Below are 15,347 nucleotides of genomic sequence, written 5' to 3' on the forward strand. Positions count from 1 at the left end.
ATCGCCCCTGGAGCCCTTTTTAAATATTGGGTAACACTGGCCACCCTCCAGTTTCCCCAACATCCTCATTTGTAAACATAGAAGCAAATAATTTAATCTTTCTGCAATGGCCTTATCTTCCCTAAGAGCTCCTTTAACTCCTCTGTCATCTAACAGTCCAACAGACTCCCTCACAGGTTTATTGATTCAGATATATTTTAAAAAGTTTTTATAATGAGGTTTTGCCTCTATGGCCAACTTAATTTCAAACTCTCGTAGCCTGCCTTATGCTTTACACAACTTGACAATGCTTAAGCTTTTTCCTATTTTCTTCAAATGGAACGTTCTTCCAATTTTTGAAAGATATTTTTTTTGGCTATAATAGCCTCTTTACCCTCACCTTTTAACCATGCCAGTAATTGTTTTGCCTTCCTGCTAACTTTCTTAATATGTGGAATACATCTGGCTTGCGCTTCTAAGACTATTTTTAAACAATTTCCACGCCTATTCTACACTTTTAACCTTTGCAGCTGCACCTTTCAGTTTTTTTTTCTATTTTCCTCATTTTATCAAAGTTTCCCTTTTGAAAATTTAGTGTTAGAGCTATAGATTTACATATTGCCCCCCTTCCAGTCTTTAGTTCAAATTTGATCATGTTATGATCACTGTTGCTAAGTGGCCTCACCACATTACCTCTCTCACCAAATCCTGCGTTCCACTAAGAAATCTAAAATAGTTCCCTTTCTCATTGGATCCTGAACTAATTGCTCCATGAATCAGTCATTTATTCCATCCAGGAACTTTGCCTCTAGCATGTCCTGATGTTACATTTACCCAGTCAATATTGGGGTAATTGAAATATCCCATTATTACTGCACTGCCAAATTGGTTAGCTTCCCTGATTTCTCTTAGAATTTCATCATCTAAGGGGAATCAAGATGGCAGCAGTGAAGCATTTCATGAGAGCTCAGCGTTAATTTCCTCCTTTTCTACTGCTTCTTTTTGCCTTGACAATACCGCACTTGGCCCGAAAGTGAAGGGCTAGAGATGGCTGAGGGGGGATATGATAGAGATGTTTAAAATTATGAGAGGTCTAGAACGGGTAGATGTGAATCGGTTATTTACTCTTTCGGATAATAGAAAGACTAGGGGGCACTCCATGAAGTTAGCATGGGGCACATTTAAAACTAATCGGAGAAAGTTCTTTTTTACTCAACGCACAATTAAACTCTGGAATTTGTTGCCAGAGGATGTGGTTAGTGCAGTTAGTATAGCTGTGTTTAAAAAAGGATTGGATAAGTTCTTGGAGGAGAAGTCCATTACATGCTATTAAATTCACTTAGAAAATAGCCACTGCCATTAGCAATGGTTACATGGAATAGACTTAGTTTTTGGGTACTTGCCAGGTTCTTGTGGCCTGGATTGGCCACTGTTGGAAACAGGATGCTGGGCTTGATGGACCCTTGGTCTGACCCAGTATGGCATTTTCTTATGTTCTTATGGACCTACCCTGCGATCCTCCCGGGCCCTCCCGTTTCGGGTTCCATGGACACTCACGTCCAGCGGGGGTGGGTGGTGGTATCAATCGGGAGCTGTGTCCTTGGGGGTGGAGGAGGGACCGGAGCTGCCGACCTCTTCCCCGGACCTATTGATCTTTCCCCGATTGCAATGGTTCCCCCTGGCGAATCCCGCTGTCTCCAGGGACCAGGACGCCCTAATTGGGAGGGGCTTGTGCCGAAGACGCTGAAGCCCTGTGACCCAGTGCAGGGTCAGGACTCCCAGGGAGCCCTGATGAAGTTGCTGGAGGAGACTCCTTCGGGGGTTTAGCTGGCTAACCGACTCATGGAGGCAATTAGATCCTGGAAGAACTTGTGTCTAGTGGAGGTGCGAGCCCTTTGAAGAATTTTCTGTTCCATCTCCGGTAAGACCAGAAGTGGTTACTCTTGATGTTATATGGGAGGCTATAGTAAACCTTGGATTTTCTATAGCTGTTCAATTAAATCCGGCTGGTGATAGAGTTAACAATATTGAAAATAGACTTTTCTTGGAAAAATCAAAGGTTCTCTTTCAGAAGGAAACTGCGGAAGTAAACAAAATTCTCAAAGTTGAAACTTATTCAAGATTAGTTGATCAAAGAAAATCAATTGCTTCTGTATAAAATTGAAAACTTGGAAAATGTAGTTCGTGGAAGAAATCTACGTTTCATAAATTTTCCAAAACATTCACATATTTCCGCTAAAGATATGTTCAAGAAATATCTTTTGGAAATTCTCAAGGTTCCTGAAGCTGCATTACCTCCTCGTTCTAAAGTATATTACTTGCCTCCTTTCAAGAGGAATGAAAATCAAGAAAGTGCTCATGGTATAGATTTGACGACTCTCAACTTGGATATATCTCAATTATTAGGAACTTCAGATACCACTCTTTCTCAGGCAGCCACTATGTTGGTCACCTTTGTGTTTGGTGAACCATGACTGGGTATTGAGACTTTTTTTCAAGCACCATCTCGAGCCTTTTCTTCATTTCTCCATAAGGGTTTTCTCTGACTTCTCCAAACAAACACAGAAGAGGAGGAGTCAGTTTCTTTCATCGAGACCTGGGGTGCTGCAGATTGAGGCCGAATTTGTTTTGAAGTTTTCTTACAAGTGCCTTATTAAGTATAAAGGTTTGTCGTATGTTTTTCTTATTCCTACTCAGTTATCTCCCTTTCTTTCTGATAAACCTATTCTCCAGTCTGGGGTTCTTGATCCAGCTCAGTCCATACTTCCTTTAGTAGGCGATATTAATTCAGCTGAATTAATATCGCTTCTTGCTACATTTCTTGTTTTTCTTTTTTTTCCTTATTCTGTAATTGGATTCCCATATTGTGGACTAATGGAAGGAAAGAAGAGAATATTTTTTTTTTCTTTTTCTCCTTTGTATTTTTGAATGTATGTTAAAACTTTTAAATAAAGAATTAAAATAAAAAAAATAATTTCATCATCTGTCTGATCATTTTGGCCAGGTGGACAGTAGTATACTCCTATCACTATACTCTTAGCCAACATACATGAGATGTCTACCCATATAGATTCTATTAAGCATTTAGTCTCTTGTATGATCTTTATCCTGTTGGACTCTATACCCTCCCAGACAAAGTGCCACAACCCCAACCAAGTTGATCCTCCCTATCATTGCGATATAATTTGTACCTTGATATAGCACTGTCCCATTGGTTATCCTCCTTCCATCAGGTATTTGAGATGCCAATTATGTCTCTCTCATCATTCACTGCTGTACACTCTAACTATCCCATCTTACTTCTTAGACTTCTGGCATTGGCATACAGACATTTCAAAGTGTGTTTTTTTTTTTTTGTATCAACAACCTGTTTTTCAGTTGATAGGGATAATTTGGAATTCTTTAGCGCAGGTAATTCTTTATTTATAGACACATGGACTACTTTTGCTCTTATTGGAACCTCTCCTGTTTCATTAGTGTCCTTCAAAGATACATTCCTCCGAACCATGCACTGTTGAGTTCATCAGTTACTACCCTCACCTTAACTTGTGGGATAAATGGAAGTTTAAGTTAGTGGGGGATAGAAATGATTTAAGAGTTCGTCAAGACTTTCAACCTGGGATAACTTCATTTATTTTCAAGAGATGGGAGGGTTTAGGTCTATCCCAATTGGGTCAGGTGAGGGAGTTTGCTGGGATGCTGAGTTTTGCTGCTCTTCAGGAAAAGATTCCTCTTCCAATTGTTGATAAGTTTGCCTTTCTGCAATTGTCACACTTTTTGGATCTCAGAGTAACATAGTAATGATGGAAGAAAGACACCAAATGGTCCATCCAGTCTGAATTTCTTATGGTAACATCTGCTCCTCCGTTCAGGTTACCCCCATGTTTCTGTGTCATCTTATGATTGGATGGATTTTGTCATGTGATGATGTTAAAATGGCCTTCTTTTTACAGCATTGCACAACCTTTGTGAGTGACTTGTTGCCATGATTCCCCTCATGTAGACATCTCGAAACATGGTTTTATGTCAGGAGGACTTATTACAGACACTTTGGTGTTGGATTCCGTGTGTTATAAGTATATTTTGAAATTTCCATTTTGGCTGATATGAATGGTGAAGTTATTTGGGTTAATTAATCTTTGCACACTTTTACCAATGATTATATCTAAAAACACCAATTGCATTTTGGTTTTTATTAAAGTCCTTTTTTCCATAAGGGCATTACTACATGGAATAGACTTAATTTTTGGGTACTTGCCAGGTTCTTATGGCCTGGATTGGCCATGGTTGGAAACAGGATGCTGGGCTTGATGGACCCTTGGTCTGACCCAGTATGGCATTTTCTTATGTTCTTACTAATTTGGGTTCTGATGTGAAAATTGTTTTTTTTGATAAATTTAGATTCATATTTAATGGTTGTATTTAATTTTCCATCGATTAGTGTTTTTTTGTATTTAGTAAATGGGGAAAGGAAACAGACAAATACTCCATCAGACAATGAGAGAAGAAAGAGAGAGACACACACAATCATGCTGTAACTTGCAAATGCCTAAGTGATACTGTACATGTAAAGAATAGCAGAAAAGAAAAGCTAAATTTATTTATTGCCAGAAGTCATGAGATGCACTCAGATATTCCCCAATCGCACCCACCTGCTGTCCACATTGAGTTTGGGATAATACTGAGACACATATTTCTTGATCAGGCTATAGGAAGCCTCCTTGGGCTCACAAAGACGGGTGAAGGCCAGTGGCAGGATGTCTTCCAATTTCACCTGCTGCTCTGGAGAGGATGTGGAGCTGCTTTTCTGGGAGATGGAGATACAATACATTTTATAAACCTGTACAGATGTGAACATCAGGACATTACAGCAGTGTATCACAAAGGTGCACAAAGCCAACTATGTAAGAAATATTTTCTGCAGGTGTAGAGCACTATTTAGCAGTGTCACAAAACTGTGTGTGTGCGTGCTAAAAAGTAACACAGGCATGTTACTAAGTAATCCTCAGACTCACCAGCCAACTAGCTTCTCTACTTTGCAATTGATGAAATCACAGACTAAAATGGCTGCCCTAACTCTTCCCTCCTGGGCACTGACCTCTGGAGATACATCCTTGGTGCGAGAGAATAAAGCATAATCTGGAGAGCAGGACCTAGCTACAGGATAACTTCCTGCCACACCAAGATAATAGTCTCCCATGCCAGGTGACCTGGTTCCTCCAAACCAGCACAAGGGCTGCTAGATTAGAGTTGTGACTGCTCTACTATATCCCTGAAAGTCTCCTCTCTGATCTCCAGAGATCGGAATCATTTTCTGAAAGCCAAGAGCTCTTTGTACCAGATGCACACATCTCTCGCCAACAGATAATCATATATGTGGCACTCAGTGTAAAAGTATGCATATAGCTCTTATCTTGCTGCTGGGCTTTTGTCTACATCTTAATTTATTGATTTGCTAAAGTCTTAAAAGTGAATTAAGGAGTATGTCAATTTAAGGGTTGTTAAATAAATGTAAAAAACTGTAGTCAAATTTATTACGTTTCTTTTAAATCTATGAATTTTAAATTTGTTTACTAGGCGACTAATGTTAGTTTATCTAGACTGATCCGGGTACGTACAGGAAATGTTACTTTATGAATGACCAACAAAGACTAAAATTAGGGATAATTAAATGTTATTCTAAATCACTAATTGACTAATTTTGAAGATTTTCTTCCTAATGAGGGTAATAATCTACATATATCAAAAAGTGTAACTGGGGTGGATGGGCATCAAACCAGTGAATATATTTGCCTTGGAACAAGTACTCTCACTTTCTCAGATCAAATAAGTGATCTTCGCAAACTCACAATTCTAATGAGCTTAACTCATTAACTTAGGCAATTTCTCCACTCCCCCACTAACTATGGGTCTTCTAAGGAGACCTAACAACAGAAAGAAAATATTTACAACAGTATAAAACTTACCCCAGAAGGTGAAATTACTTCTTACCTGATAATTTCCTTTCCTTGAATACAGTCAGACCAGTCCAGACCAATGGGTTATGCATGCCAAACAGCAGATAGAAACAGATCAATAGGCTCACTGATGTCTCTCCTCATATACCTCCATGCTGACACCAATCTGTCAGTATTTCTCTAACAAGCTAACTGTGGACAACTTTAATATAATTGAACTATACTACTGGGTTTTTTAAACAAACAGTGGACTTCCAGAAGAATGAGGAAGCAGAAACGAAGAGTTTCCAACAGTAAACAAAAAATATGTGGTGAAGCACAGATATTCATTATACTTACCAACTCCGCTTATTTGCTTACTGGGGTAGGCGCCGCTGGATTTCCCTCTCCCATGGAAGACCCAGCCCCAGGATTACTCAGATTCGGGGTACTTCCGGTTAAGGTTGTGACTAACCCATCCTCAGAATGGGAGGAGCTGGACTTGATAACTCTCCCTGGGCCTCCTCACAGTGCTGACATAAGTAAGAATCCAGGTCAGACTGTGTAGCCCTAATAAGGTAAGCAGTGCAGAGAGAATGGTGCTTATGATTTTTTGCTGCCGGCCCCATCGCATCTCGTATTCTCTTTAAAGTCTTAACTATATTACACAAATCTATCCACTCTCACAACTCTAACTGGCTGGATGAACCCTTCTGCCCCATACGTTCTGACCGACCTATTCGTTCTGTCAACATAGGTACCCTCTCCATTCCCCCTTTGAAAAAAGCCCACCTCTCCACCACCAGAGATCGCGCACTATCCATTGCAGGCCCTAAACAATGGAACGCCCTCCCTACCACGCTCAGGCTTGAGCCATGTTACTCCAAGTTCAGAAAAAAACTTAAAACATGGCTCTTCCAACAAGCCTACCCTGTCTAATCTCCACCCTCCCTCATTGAACCTTTTGTATATAGACCCTTGGGCCCTTGTAAGTATATAGACCCTGTAAGCAACACGTTTAAGCCTGTATATCCAGACCTGTAAATAGCCTGTATATCCAGACCTGTAAATAGCCTGTATATCCAGACCTGTAAATAGCCTGTTACAGTTTTAATGCTTCTTTTTCCTTGTCTCCTGCACTATGTATATTCCTCCCTGCTTCCCCTCCCTGTTGATTGTAATTTCAGCCTTTCAGTTACAATGTGAACCGGTATGATGTATGCTTACTAATGCCGGTATATAAAAGTTTTTAAATAAATAAATAAATAAATAAATTAGGGACGCTAACTGCATATTCAGCCGGCTTGTGCTTAAAACTTTTTTGTGGATCTCGGCATGCCGAAATAGATATGCACGTGACGTGCGCGGCGTTATGTGCACAGAGCCAGCACGCACAGCGTGCACCGACGCTCAATGATGGGCAATAGAAGACGCACAAAAACCTGCATAAGATGGGGCCACAGTGGCCTACTACGTGGTGTGCCTACTGAGCCTAAAGTGAAGCCTAGCCCACTGGCATGCCGCTCAACACGCTCTGAAGCCCACTTCCCCTTAGCCCAACGGGATCGGAAGCAATGTTGGTATGGCACGCTGAGCAAGGAGACCGAAGGAAGTCTTACCGAAACTCCTCCTCCGTCTCTGAAGTGGGAGGAATCCGCTTTTTTTTTTTTCAGCAGCAATGTCTGCACCTAGAACCGGCTACTGGACCAAGGCACACCTCTTAGGGATCTCGGAAATCACCTCAGGAATTCTCAGCTGGGGACGGACCTTTAGGTATCACTGCAAGAGAGCAGGGCTCAATCTTTCTCCAATTTAAAAGTAGAATTTCTTCTTCTAAAGGGTAATGCGATCCCCCAAAGGGAAAGCACGCCCACATCTGCTAGGAGACTGAGAGATAATGGATGGCTGGGGTCTATCTAGGGTGACGTCATCTTTGAAACCTGACTGTCTCCATCTGCTAGCAGGGGAGCATATATACCCATTGGTCCTGAGTCCATCTGGCTACACGCTAGGAAAGCAGTTTCTTCTTACAACATTAAACTCTCGTTGGAGGACAAGATGGCGACATAGCAGGCTCACTGAGCGTTTCGAGCTGCTATCCTTTTTTCTTTTACTAAAGAATTGCCTGACCCATGCCGGTCAAAAGGAAAGGAAAAGTAAGGGTTTATCCCACCGAACCCTTACCTCCTCTTATGCAACTTGAAATCAATCGCTTTTTGACCCAGCTGGAAGGAGAGGGAGCCGGTGAACCTGTTGGAAGTTCCTGGGAAGGAGACCGGGAAGCTCCCCAGGATGAGGCCCAGACCAGCGCGTCCGCCTCCTGCTCAGCGTGGCCCCGACGGAGATGCAGCCCAGTCGCTCTCTGATGATGCGGTTGGAGCAACAGGGCAGGAGGGAGCTGTCTCCGGAGTGGTTCTGGAGGTGAGGAGTCCCTCGGTCGTTGGAGAGGTGTTGACCCGCAGCGACGGAGGAATGGGAACTGAAGCTCCGGGAAATCAGCAGAGGAGGGAGAATAATGAGGTATCCTTGAGGGAGAACCAGGACCCAACAACCTCCAGACAGCCAGAAGAACAGCCACGCATTACATCAAGGCCAGAGACGGTAATTCTTGACGCAATTTGAGATTTGGTTACTGGAGTGGGTTCAGCCATAAACAGACTGGAAACAAAAATTGACTTAGTTTCTCAGAATTTCCATCAAAAGCTTCATGGTATTCAGGAACAGACTAAGGAAGTTTCCATCAGAGTTGGGGAGACTGAAAAACAAATTAAGTCTCTCCAAATTCTTAATGCTGCCGTAGTTAAAGATCAGTTAGCTTGTTCGAGGTGCCTCGAGATGATAGAAAATAATACAAGACACTTAAATGTTAGAATGTTGAATTCCCCGAAATTGGCAGGTGAAATTCCTTTTATTTCCTTAAAAAGATTCTTAACAGAAGCACTTGGGTTTTTCTAATGAAGATATTCCTTCTGTAAACTCATGTTACTTTTTAGTTAAAAGAGCTTTTGTCATAGGACCTGTTCCCATTGTTTCTATACCTGCCAATTTAACAAGTTTTCTAGAGAATTCAAGCCTAGAGGTTATTGAGAGAAATACATTAATTGTATCATTTATTACAATGCAAGATATAAATAAGCTTATGAGAATTTAATGTCATAAATTTCCAATATTGTTTCATGGGCAACCTATCAAGATATATCCTGATTTAACTGCAGTTACCCGGACAAAGAGGAGAGAATTTTTAGCCTTAAAGCAAAGAGTTACCTCATTAGGATTTTCTTTTCTGCTCCGATACCCTTGTCGTTGTGTTATAAAAAGAGGTGAAGAAACATTTGTATTTTTTCAGTCAGAATAGTTGCGGCAGTTTGTGGAGGCCCGGTCACCTGTTACCTCATCACCATTACTTCTAAATGAGTAAGGCTTAAACAATGTGCAATACACGAGATGTAATTGCTATGTTAATGCCCTATCAGTTATGTTTCTTTTGTAAAATCTCCTTATTTTGATATTTCTGTCCTCTCAGCCTTTATTTGCCATAAATGGTTATAGAAATTGAAAATTTCAGAATTGAAAATGAATACTATATAATTTTTCTTAATATTGATAATGGTGGATTTTGTAATTGACTGTATCAAAATTTTCGTATCAAACTTTGAAATTATTTTTGAAATTTGTAATTCAAAAATGATAGAGAAACAGCCCAGATGCATATGAGGAGTGACATCAGCGAACCTATTGATCTCTGTCTCCATCTGCTGGTTGGCATGCATACCCATTGGTCTGGTCTTGTCTGACTGGATGAAGAGGAAATATAGTTTTGAGAGTTGGAAGCTTAACTGAGATCTCTCTGAATGGCTCAAATGTTGAGCCTGACAAAAAAGACAAGACCAAATTCAGATCCCAAGATATAACAGGATTTTTATTGGTGGCCTAATGTGCTCCCTTAAGGAAATGACAAACATAAAGATGAGAAAACAGTGACCCCAATGATCTTTCAGGACTGGCACCACAGCGCCCAAAAGGAGAAGCTGTTTGAGAGCTGCTTTTACTGCTTCCTTTTTCTGATGTCAGCGAGCCTGTTAATCTGCATCTCCATGTGCTGGTTGGTGGGCATAACCCTTCTTCATTCTGCATAACCAGGCCTCAGCTCACAGCATGGGATATGCTTGCTGACCATCTGCTGGAGACAGAGAACACTGGCACACTAAGGTCAGTGTGGGAGCTTTTAAGGGGTGACATCGGTGAACCTGTTACTCTCGGTCTCCATCTGCTGGTTGTGACCTTTGCAAACTCACAATTCTAACACTGACAAAGTATTAATTTTTTACTAGCTCACAGAATCTATTTTCTCAGAACACACAATTCTGACAGTGGCAATCAAATATTAACTTTTACTAGTTCACAGAATAAATCTAGTAAATGGCTTTGAGCTACTTACTAAGCTTATAAGGCACAATTTTAGCTTCCATGCAATACTTCATATTGTCAATGTCTATCTAAATAATACTCCTTTTGTAAGAGCAGTTCTCAGAATTTAATTTCTCATATAAAGTAGTCATGTTTGTAGTCATGTTTGTACCTTTTTGTCTCCTTTGGATTTCTGAACAGATTTTCCTGCATTTGCCACCATTACAAAACTCCCAGAAGCGCCTTTTCCTTTCACCTGATTAAAAATAGAAACAAACACCAAATTTGGATTTAAGGTCTCCAATGCAATTAATGGGTATTGCACATTTCTAAAATGACTTTAAATCAATGCCTGGTGAAGTCTTATTACCTTAGCAGAAAAGGAGTCGTCTGTTCAACCCCATACTTGGACATTTAATCTTAAAAGCTTACACAGTACTAGATGTGGCCATGATACAAGAAGTAGCCATACAAGCAAACACCACAGACAACTTGAGTTCCCCAAAGAGTTTTCTTCTAAGCTTTTTGGGTCCTTAAAGAAGAGGCGAGCAAACATTTTGAGCTGCGGCTCCCCCTTCTATTTATGCAATTGGTTGAGACCCAGCCTTCCCCCCAAGATGGGTTACTATACACATCCATATATAACACACAGGTAGCCTCACTGCCTGCCAACCAATGGCTCAAAGCCCCCATTTTGTTTATTTTCAAGTTGCTGAAAGGAGTAAGCTCACACACAAGCACAGAAAGGCAGACGCTCCATACCCAGAGAGAAACAGCTGAACACAGTAACATAGTAATGACGGCAGAAAAGGACCAATTGGTTCATCCAGACTGCCCAGCAAGCTTCTTATGGTGGTATCTACCGCGCCGTGCAGGTTATCCCCATGTTTCTCTTAAGGAGAATAATTGCCGCTCTGTGCAGTTATTCCCAAGCCTTATGACAGGAGTCGGGTGGCACCTTATAGATGAAGTGGACTCTGTCATCGAAAGCTCATGCTTTAATAAGTTAGTCTATAAGATGCCACCCGACTCTGGTCATAAAAAATGTACTGATACCGACATTTTTACTGGGTGATGAGCCTTCTTGAAAATCCAGACAGGGATGACATGGTTTGCTTATGAATTTCGAATCAGAAGCAACCCTGTGCTTTTTCACTTAGGTCTGCACATCCATACCCCAGACTGTAAAAGTGAGGGCCCGAGTTGGTTGTCATCTGAATCCAATTCCTCTTCCATCTTACCCACCACAGTAACCTCATACCCAAACACAGACACCCCATACCCAGACCAAGAGAGAGTTAAAGAGATACCCAGACACAGAAACCCCAGAACCTGACAGACACCCAGAGAGAAACAGAAACCCTACACCCAGACAGGCACAAAGACCCAGACAGACATCCCATATCTAGACAGAAAAACACAGGCAGACCCACCACCCCCAGGTAGAAAAGAGACAGGCATAGACACACCCCACCCAGTCACAAAGACACAGGCAGACAGACTCCACCATACACAGAGATATAAGACCACATACACCGGGACAGAAGCACACTATACAAACTCAGACCACATTCCACAATGATAAGGGCTGGAAACATTTTCAAAACCTTAGGTGCCAGGTAAAGTTCTTCAGGAGCTGAGAAAATCTCAATTCCACCCTACCTGACTTTTTTTTTTTTTTTTTTTTTTTTACTGTTTTTACTAATTTTTCCTATTTTTTTCCCTATGTTTGTATCTTTCTTAGTATTTATTTTCTCATATTTTGATTTGCTTATTTAACTTGTTTATCCTTTATTTTCCCTTCCCCACTTCCTTATTTTCTCTGGCTTCTTTGCTTTTCCCCCCATTCCCTTCTCTCAGCGGGCAACATCTGTGACCTCTCTCCATGGGCAGGAACTCCTCTTATGCTGAGGCCCGAAGGTGGCAGCTCTTCCCGGATTGTGGCTGCTCTCATGGACAGTTCTGCTGCAAAGTAAGCTCCTCCCAACCTAGGCCTTACTTAGCTTAAGTAGCTCCTCCCCCGGGCCCACCGAAGAGAGACTCATGGCTACTCATGACCTGCTTACCAATGATGTCACCATGTTTTGGCAGCTCCCTCCCTCCTGAGCTTACACTGCCTCCATGGCACCAAGACTCAGATTAGCCATTTTTTCTTCCTTGAATGGGCTGCCAATGTGCCCCCCTTCAGGGTGGTTGAAGCCCTCCAGTTTTCTCATCTTTGCCTTAGAGGGCAGCACATATACTCCCTACTGTGCCTCTAGATGACAGTGCATAATGGTATTTTACTTGATTTTAGTAGTTGTATTGAGGCCGATATTCAAATAGTCCTACTTACCTTGCTAAATCCTAAGTAGCAGCTGCTGCATATCTGACTATGTTCAACCAGCAGTACTTAGCCAAATAAATGACTTATCCAGCTAAGTAGTTAGCCAGATGTGCTGATATTTAGACTGATCTGTCTAACCTAGACGGATAAGTTAGATGTGCCTCTTAGCAGGATAAGCTTATTTGGCTAACTTTTAATACTTATTTGGGTATATTTAGCGGCATTGCCGTGCTGCTGAATATCCCATTTAAGTTAGTCAAAAAAGTCTTATCGGGCTAGCTTACATAGCCAGGTATCTTTAAATATTGGCCTCCTAGTCAAAGATTAGCTAATGATATCCACCAAAGGGATAGACCATTACATACTACAGCTTCTGAAAACAAAATGGATACCCCTCAACGATAGTTATAGTTCCACAACCTGCACACCCCAAACTGAAGTCCCTTCCCTTCCCTGAGCATCTCCCCATTCCCTTACTCTTTCCTCATCACAACCATAAAGGATTTACCACTTTTGAGTTGCAAAAATATATACATGGTACTTATCTCTCTCCTCCCCCTACGTCCCCTGGCAACTCCACCCCACCACCACAAGGCAAGTCCACTCCACACAGTGAATCAGAGGACTACATTAGATTATTTAATTTGTAGTTATTAATTATTCTGTTATTTGCTGATCCTGCTAACACCACACATTTCTGACTCATGGGCACGTCCCATGACTCAGCCTCCTCTCTCTTTCATATATATGCGCTGGTGGATAGAAAACTGCTGTGGTTTCAACAGTTTTGATCTGACATTCCTCAAACTGCATAAGCAGGAACACTGCAGCGTCTTTAGACAGACACAGAAACATTAAATATCTCCATGTAATACAAATCTTGAGACCCACGTAAAACAACAAAACAAAAACACCTAAAAAGAACAAAATGGCCAATTAAAATGTTTTCCTCTGTCAACAGATAAATTCATAAAAATGACTGGCTGGTAACCCTAGCGCCATTTCCTCTTGCCTTGTCCTCTGCATCACTAAGCTAACATAATATTTCTTGCCCTTTGTTAATTTTCTATGCCCACTACTCTCTCTTTCCCATAGTGAAGGCCAGAACGGTGTCTGATGGTGATCATTACCTGCCGGATGATCCCACGCTGTAGTTCCCGTTTCAAGGCTTGCTTTAGGAGGTAACCCCTCCTCTCCAGCTCCAGTGATGGGTACTTGTGAATGATGTATTTACGAATTGCAACCACTGAAGCCCCACTTTTATGGAAACATGCCTGAGAAGAGAGAAAAAAAGAAAGGGCTCAAAAACATAAGTAATTTTAACTAAAAATACTCTGTTGCAATTTCTTGTGTGGACCAAACAAATTAAACTGAATATGGATTCAGACTACTTCTGCATACTGAATTATGTAGTTAAAAATAATTAACACTGATTTGGAGAAGATCTTCTTTAGGATCCAAAGAAACTTCAGGCTAGTAGCTGCTGTTGCTCTGAATGTCTACTCTCTGATTTTGGTTGTATTTCTTTCTTTTTTTTTAATTTACTGTTTATTAAGCTAGGTCAAGATCGCAACAGCAAGACACATAGCACTTTAAGAAGAAACACTAGTGTAGTACAATTTTCCATAACTATCAGTTTCCAATACAAATTTGTAACATACAGGGAATATCTAATAAAGGTATGTGACAATAAAACTCATCCATTGAACCCTGGATTTATTTTTACCCCTCAACTCCCATCACATTACCCCCCACACACCCTCTACTCCCCTCCCCTGTGAATCCCAAGAGATTACCTCCCAAGACTCAAAGGCTGTGTGTACATGTGTAACCCTAACTCACATACCATCCTCCATCAAGAGTCCAGGCCCTAAACGCTGAGCCTCCTGCCACCTGATATATGGTGCCCATGTTGGAAGGGCATCATGGAGATGAGCAGTCAATCTATACATAGTATGCAGGTTTGCCAGTCTAAATTAAACATTGCTTTTCTGAGGAGTCTCAGGTTTATGCCAACAAGCTGCCAGTTCACATCTTGCAGCCACAATTATAAACTGAATCAGGCGGCAAAACCTCTTGCTGACAGTGCCCAAATCTAGAGAAAGTAATAATAATCTAGGGATTCTGGCAATCATGCATCCCATGATCTCAAAAATGAAAGCCAGGATCATATTCCAATTATCTAGCACAATATGATAGAAATGCCCCTTCTCCCCACACTGGCGCCAGCACTAGTCAGATAACCCCAGGAACATCCTAGTCATTCTGACCGGAGTGAGATTCCAGCAGTAATGCAATTTACAACCATTCTCTACTACTCCTGATGAGACTAAGCTCTTCTCAGTCATTAGATAACAAGCTCCACTTGCAATTGCATAGGCTTTTCCCAAGCTAACACATATTGCGGTTTTGTAGTCATCTCCCCAACAATAATGCGTATATTTTAGAGATTACCTTAACCACTTTATCTGCTCTAGAGCAGTAAACTTCAAACATGGATTTACTTCTTGGACGTACTTTCAGTACCCTGAGACTTAACAAATGGTAGCAATTGAAGGTAGGCAAATCTATCTTTCTCTGCTAGTGGACATAACTGAGAAAGTGTCTCAAATGAATACACCAATCTCCCAATCCCACACCTGCTCCAGCCGTTCAATCCCCACTCGCCTCCAGAGGTCTACTGTAGACCTCGCCCATCC

At 41.3% G+C, this 15,347-nt stretch overlaps 1 protein-coding gene across 6 annotated transcripts in view; it reads right to left on the reverse strand.

Moving 5' to 3' along the window:
- Positions 1-15,347, reverse strand: part of HP1BP3 (heterochromatin protein 1 binding protein 3) — a 70,835-nt gene that overhangs the window by 23,982 nt on the left and 31,506 nt on the right. For all 6 annotated transcript variants that reach the window (XM_029578441.1, XM_029578439.1, XM_029578440.1 and 3 more), the window contains 3 exons: positions 13,779-13,922; positions 10,495-10,578; positions 4,632-4,786 (listed from right to left, as the gene is read on the reverse strand). In XM_029578441.1, coding sequence (XP_029434301.1) covers positions 4,632-4,786; positions 10,495-10,578; positions 13,779-13,922 — 383 coding nt within the window. The remainder of the gene's footprint in view (positions 1-4,631; positions 4,787-10,494; positions 10,579-13,778; positions 13,923-15,347) is intronic.

Source organism: Rhinatrema bivittatum, chromosome 15 (assembly GCF_901001135.1).
Source record: "Rhinatrema bivittatum chromosome 15, aRhiBiv1.1, whole genome shotgun sequence".
Taxonomy (NCBI): domain Eukaryota; kingdom Metazoa; phylum Chordata; class Amphibia; order Gymnophiona; family Rhinatrematidae; genus Rhinatrema; species Rhinatrema bivittatum.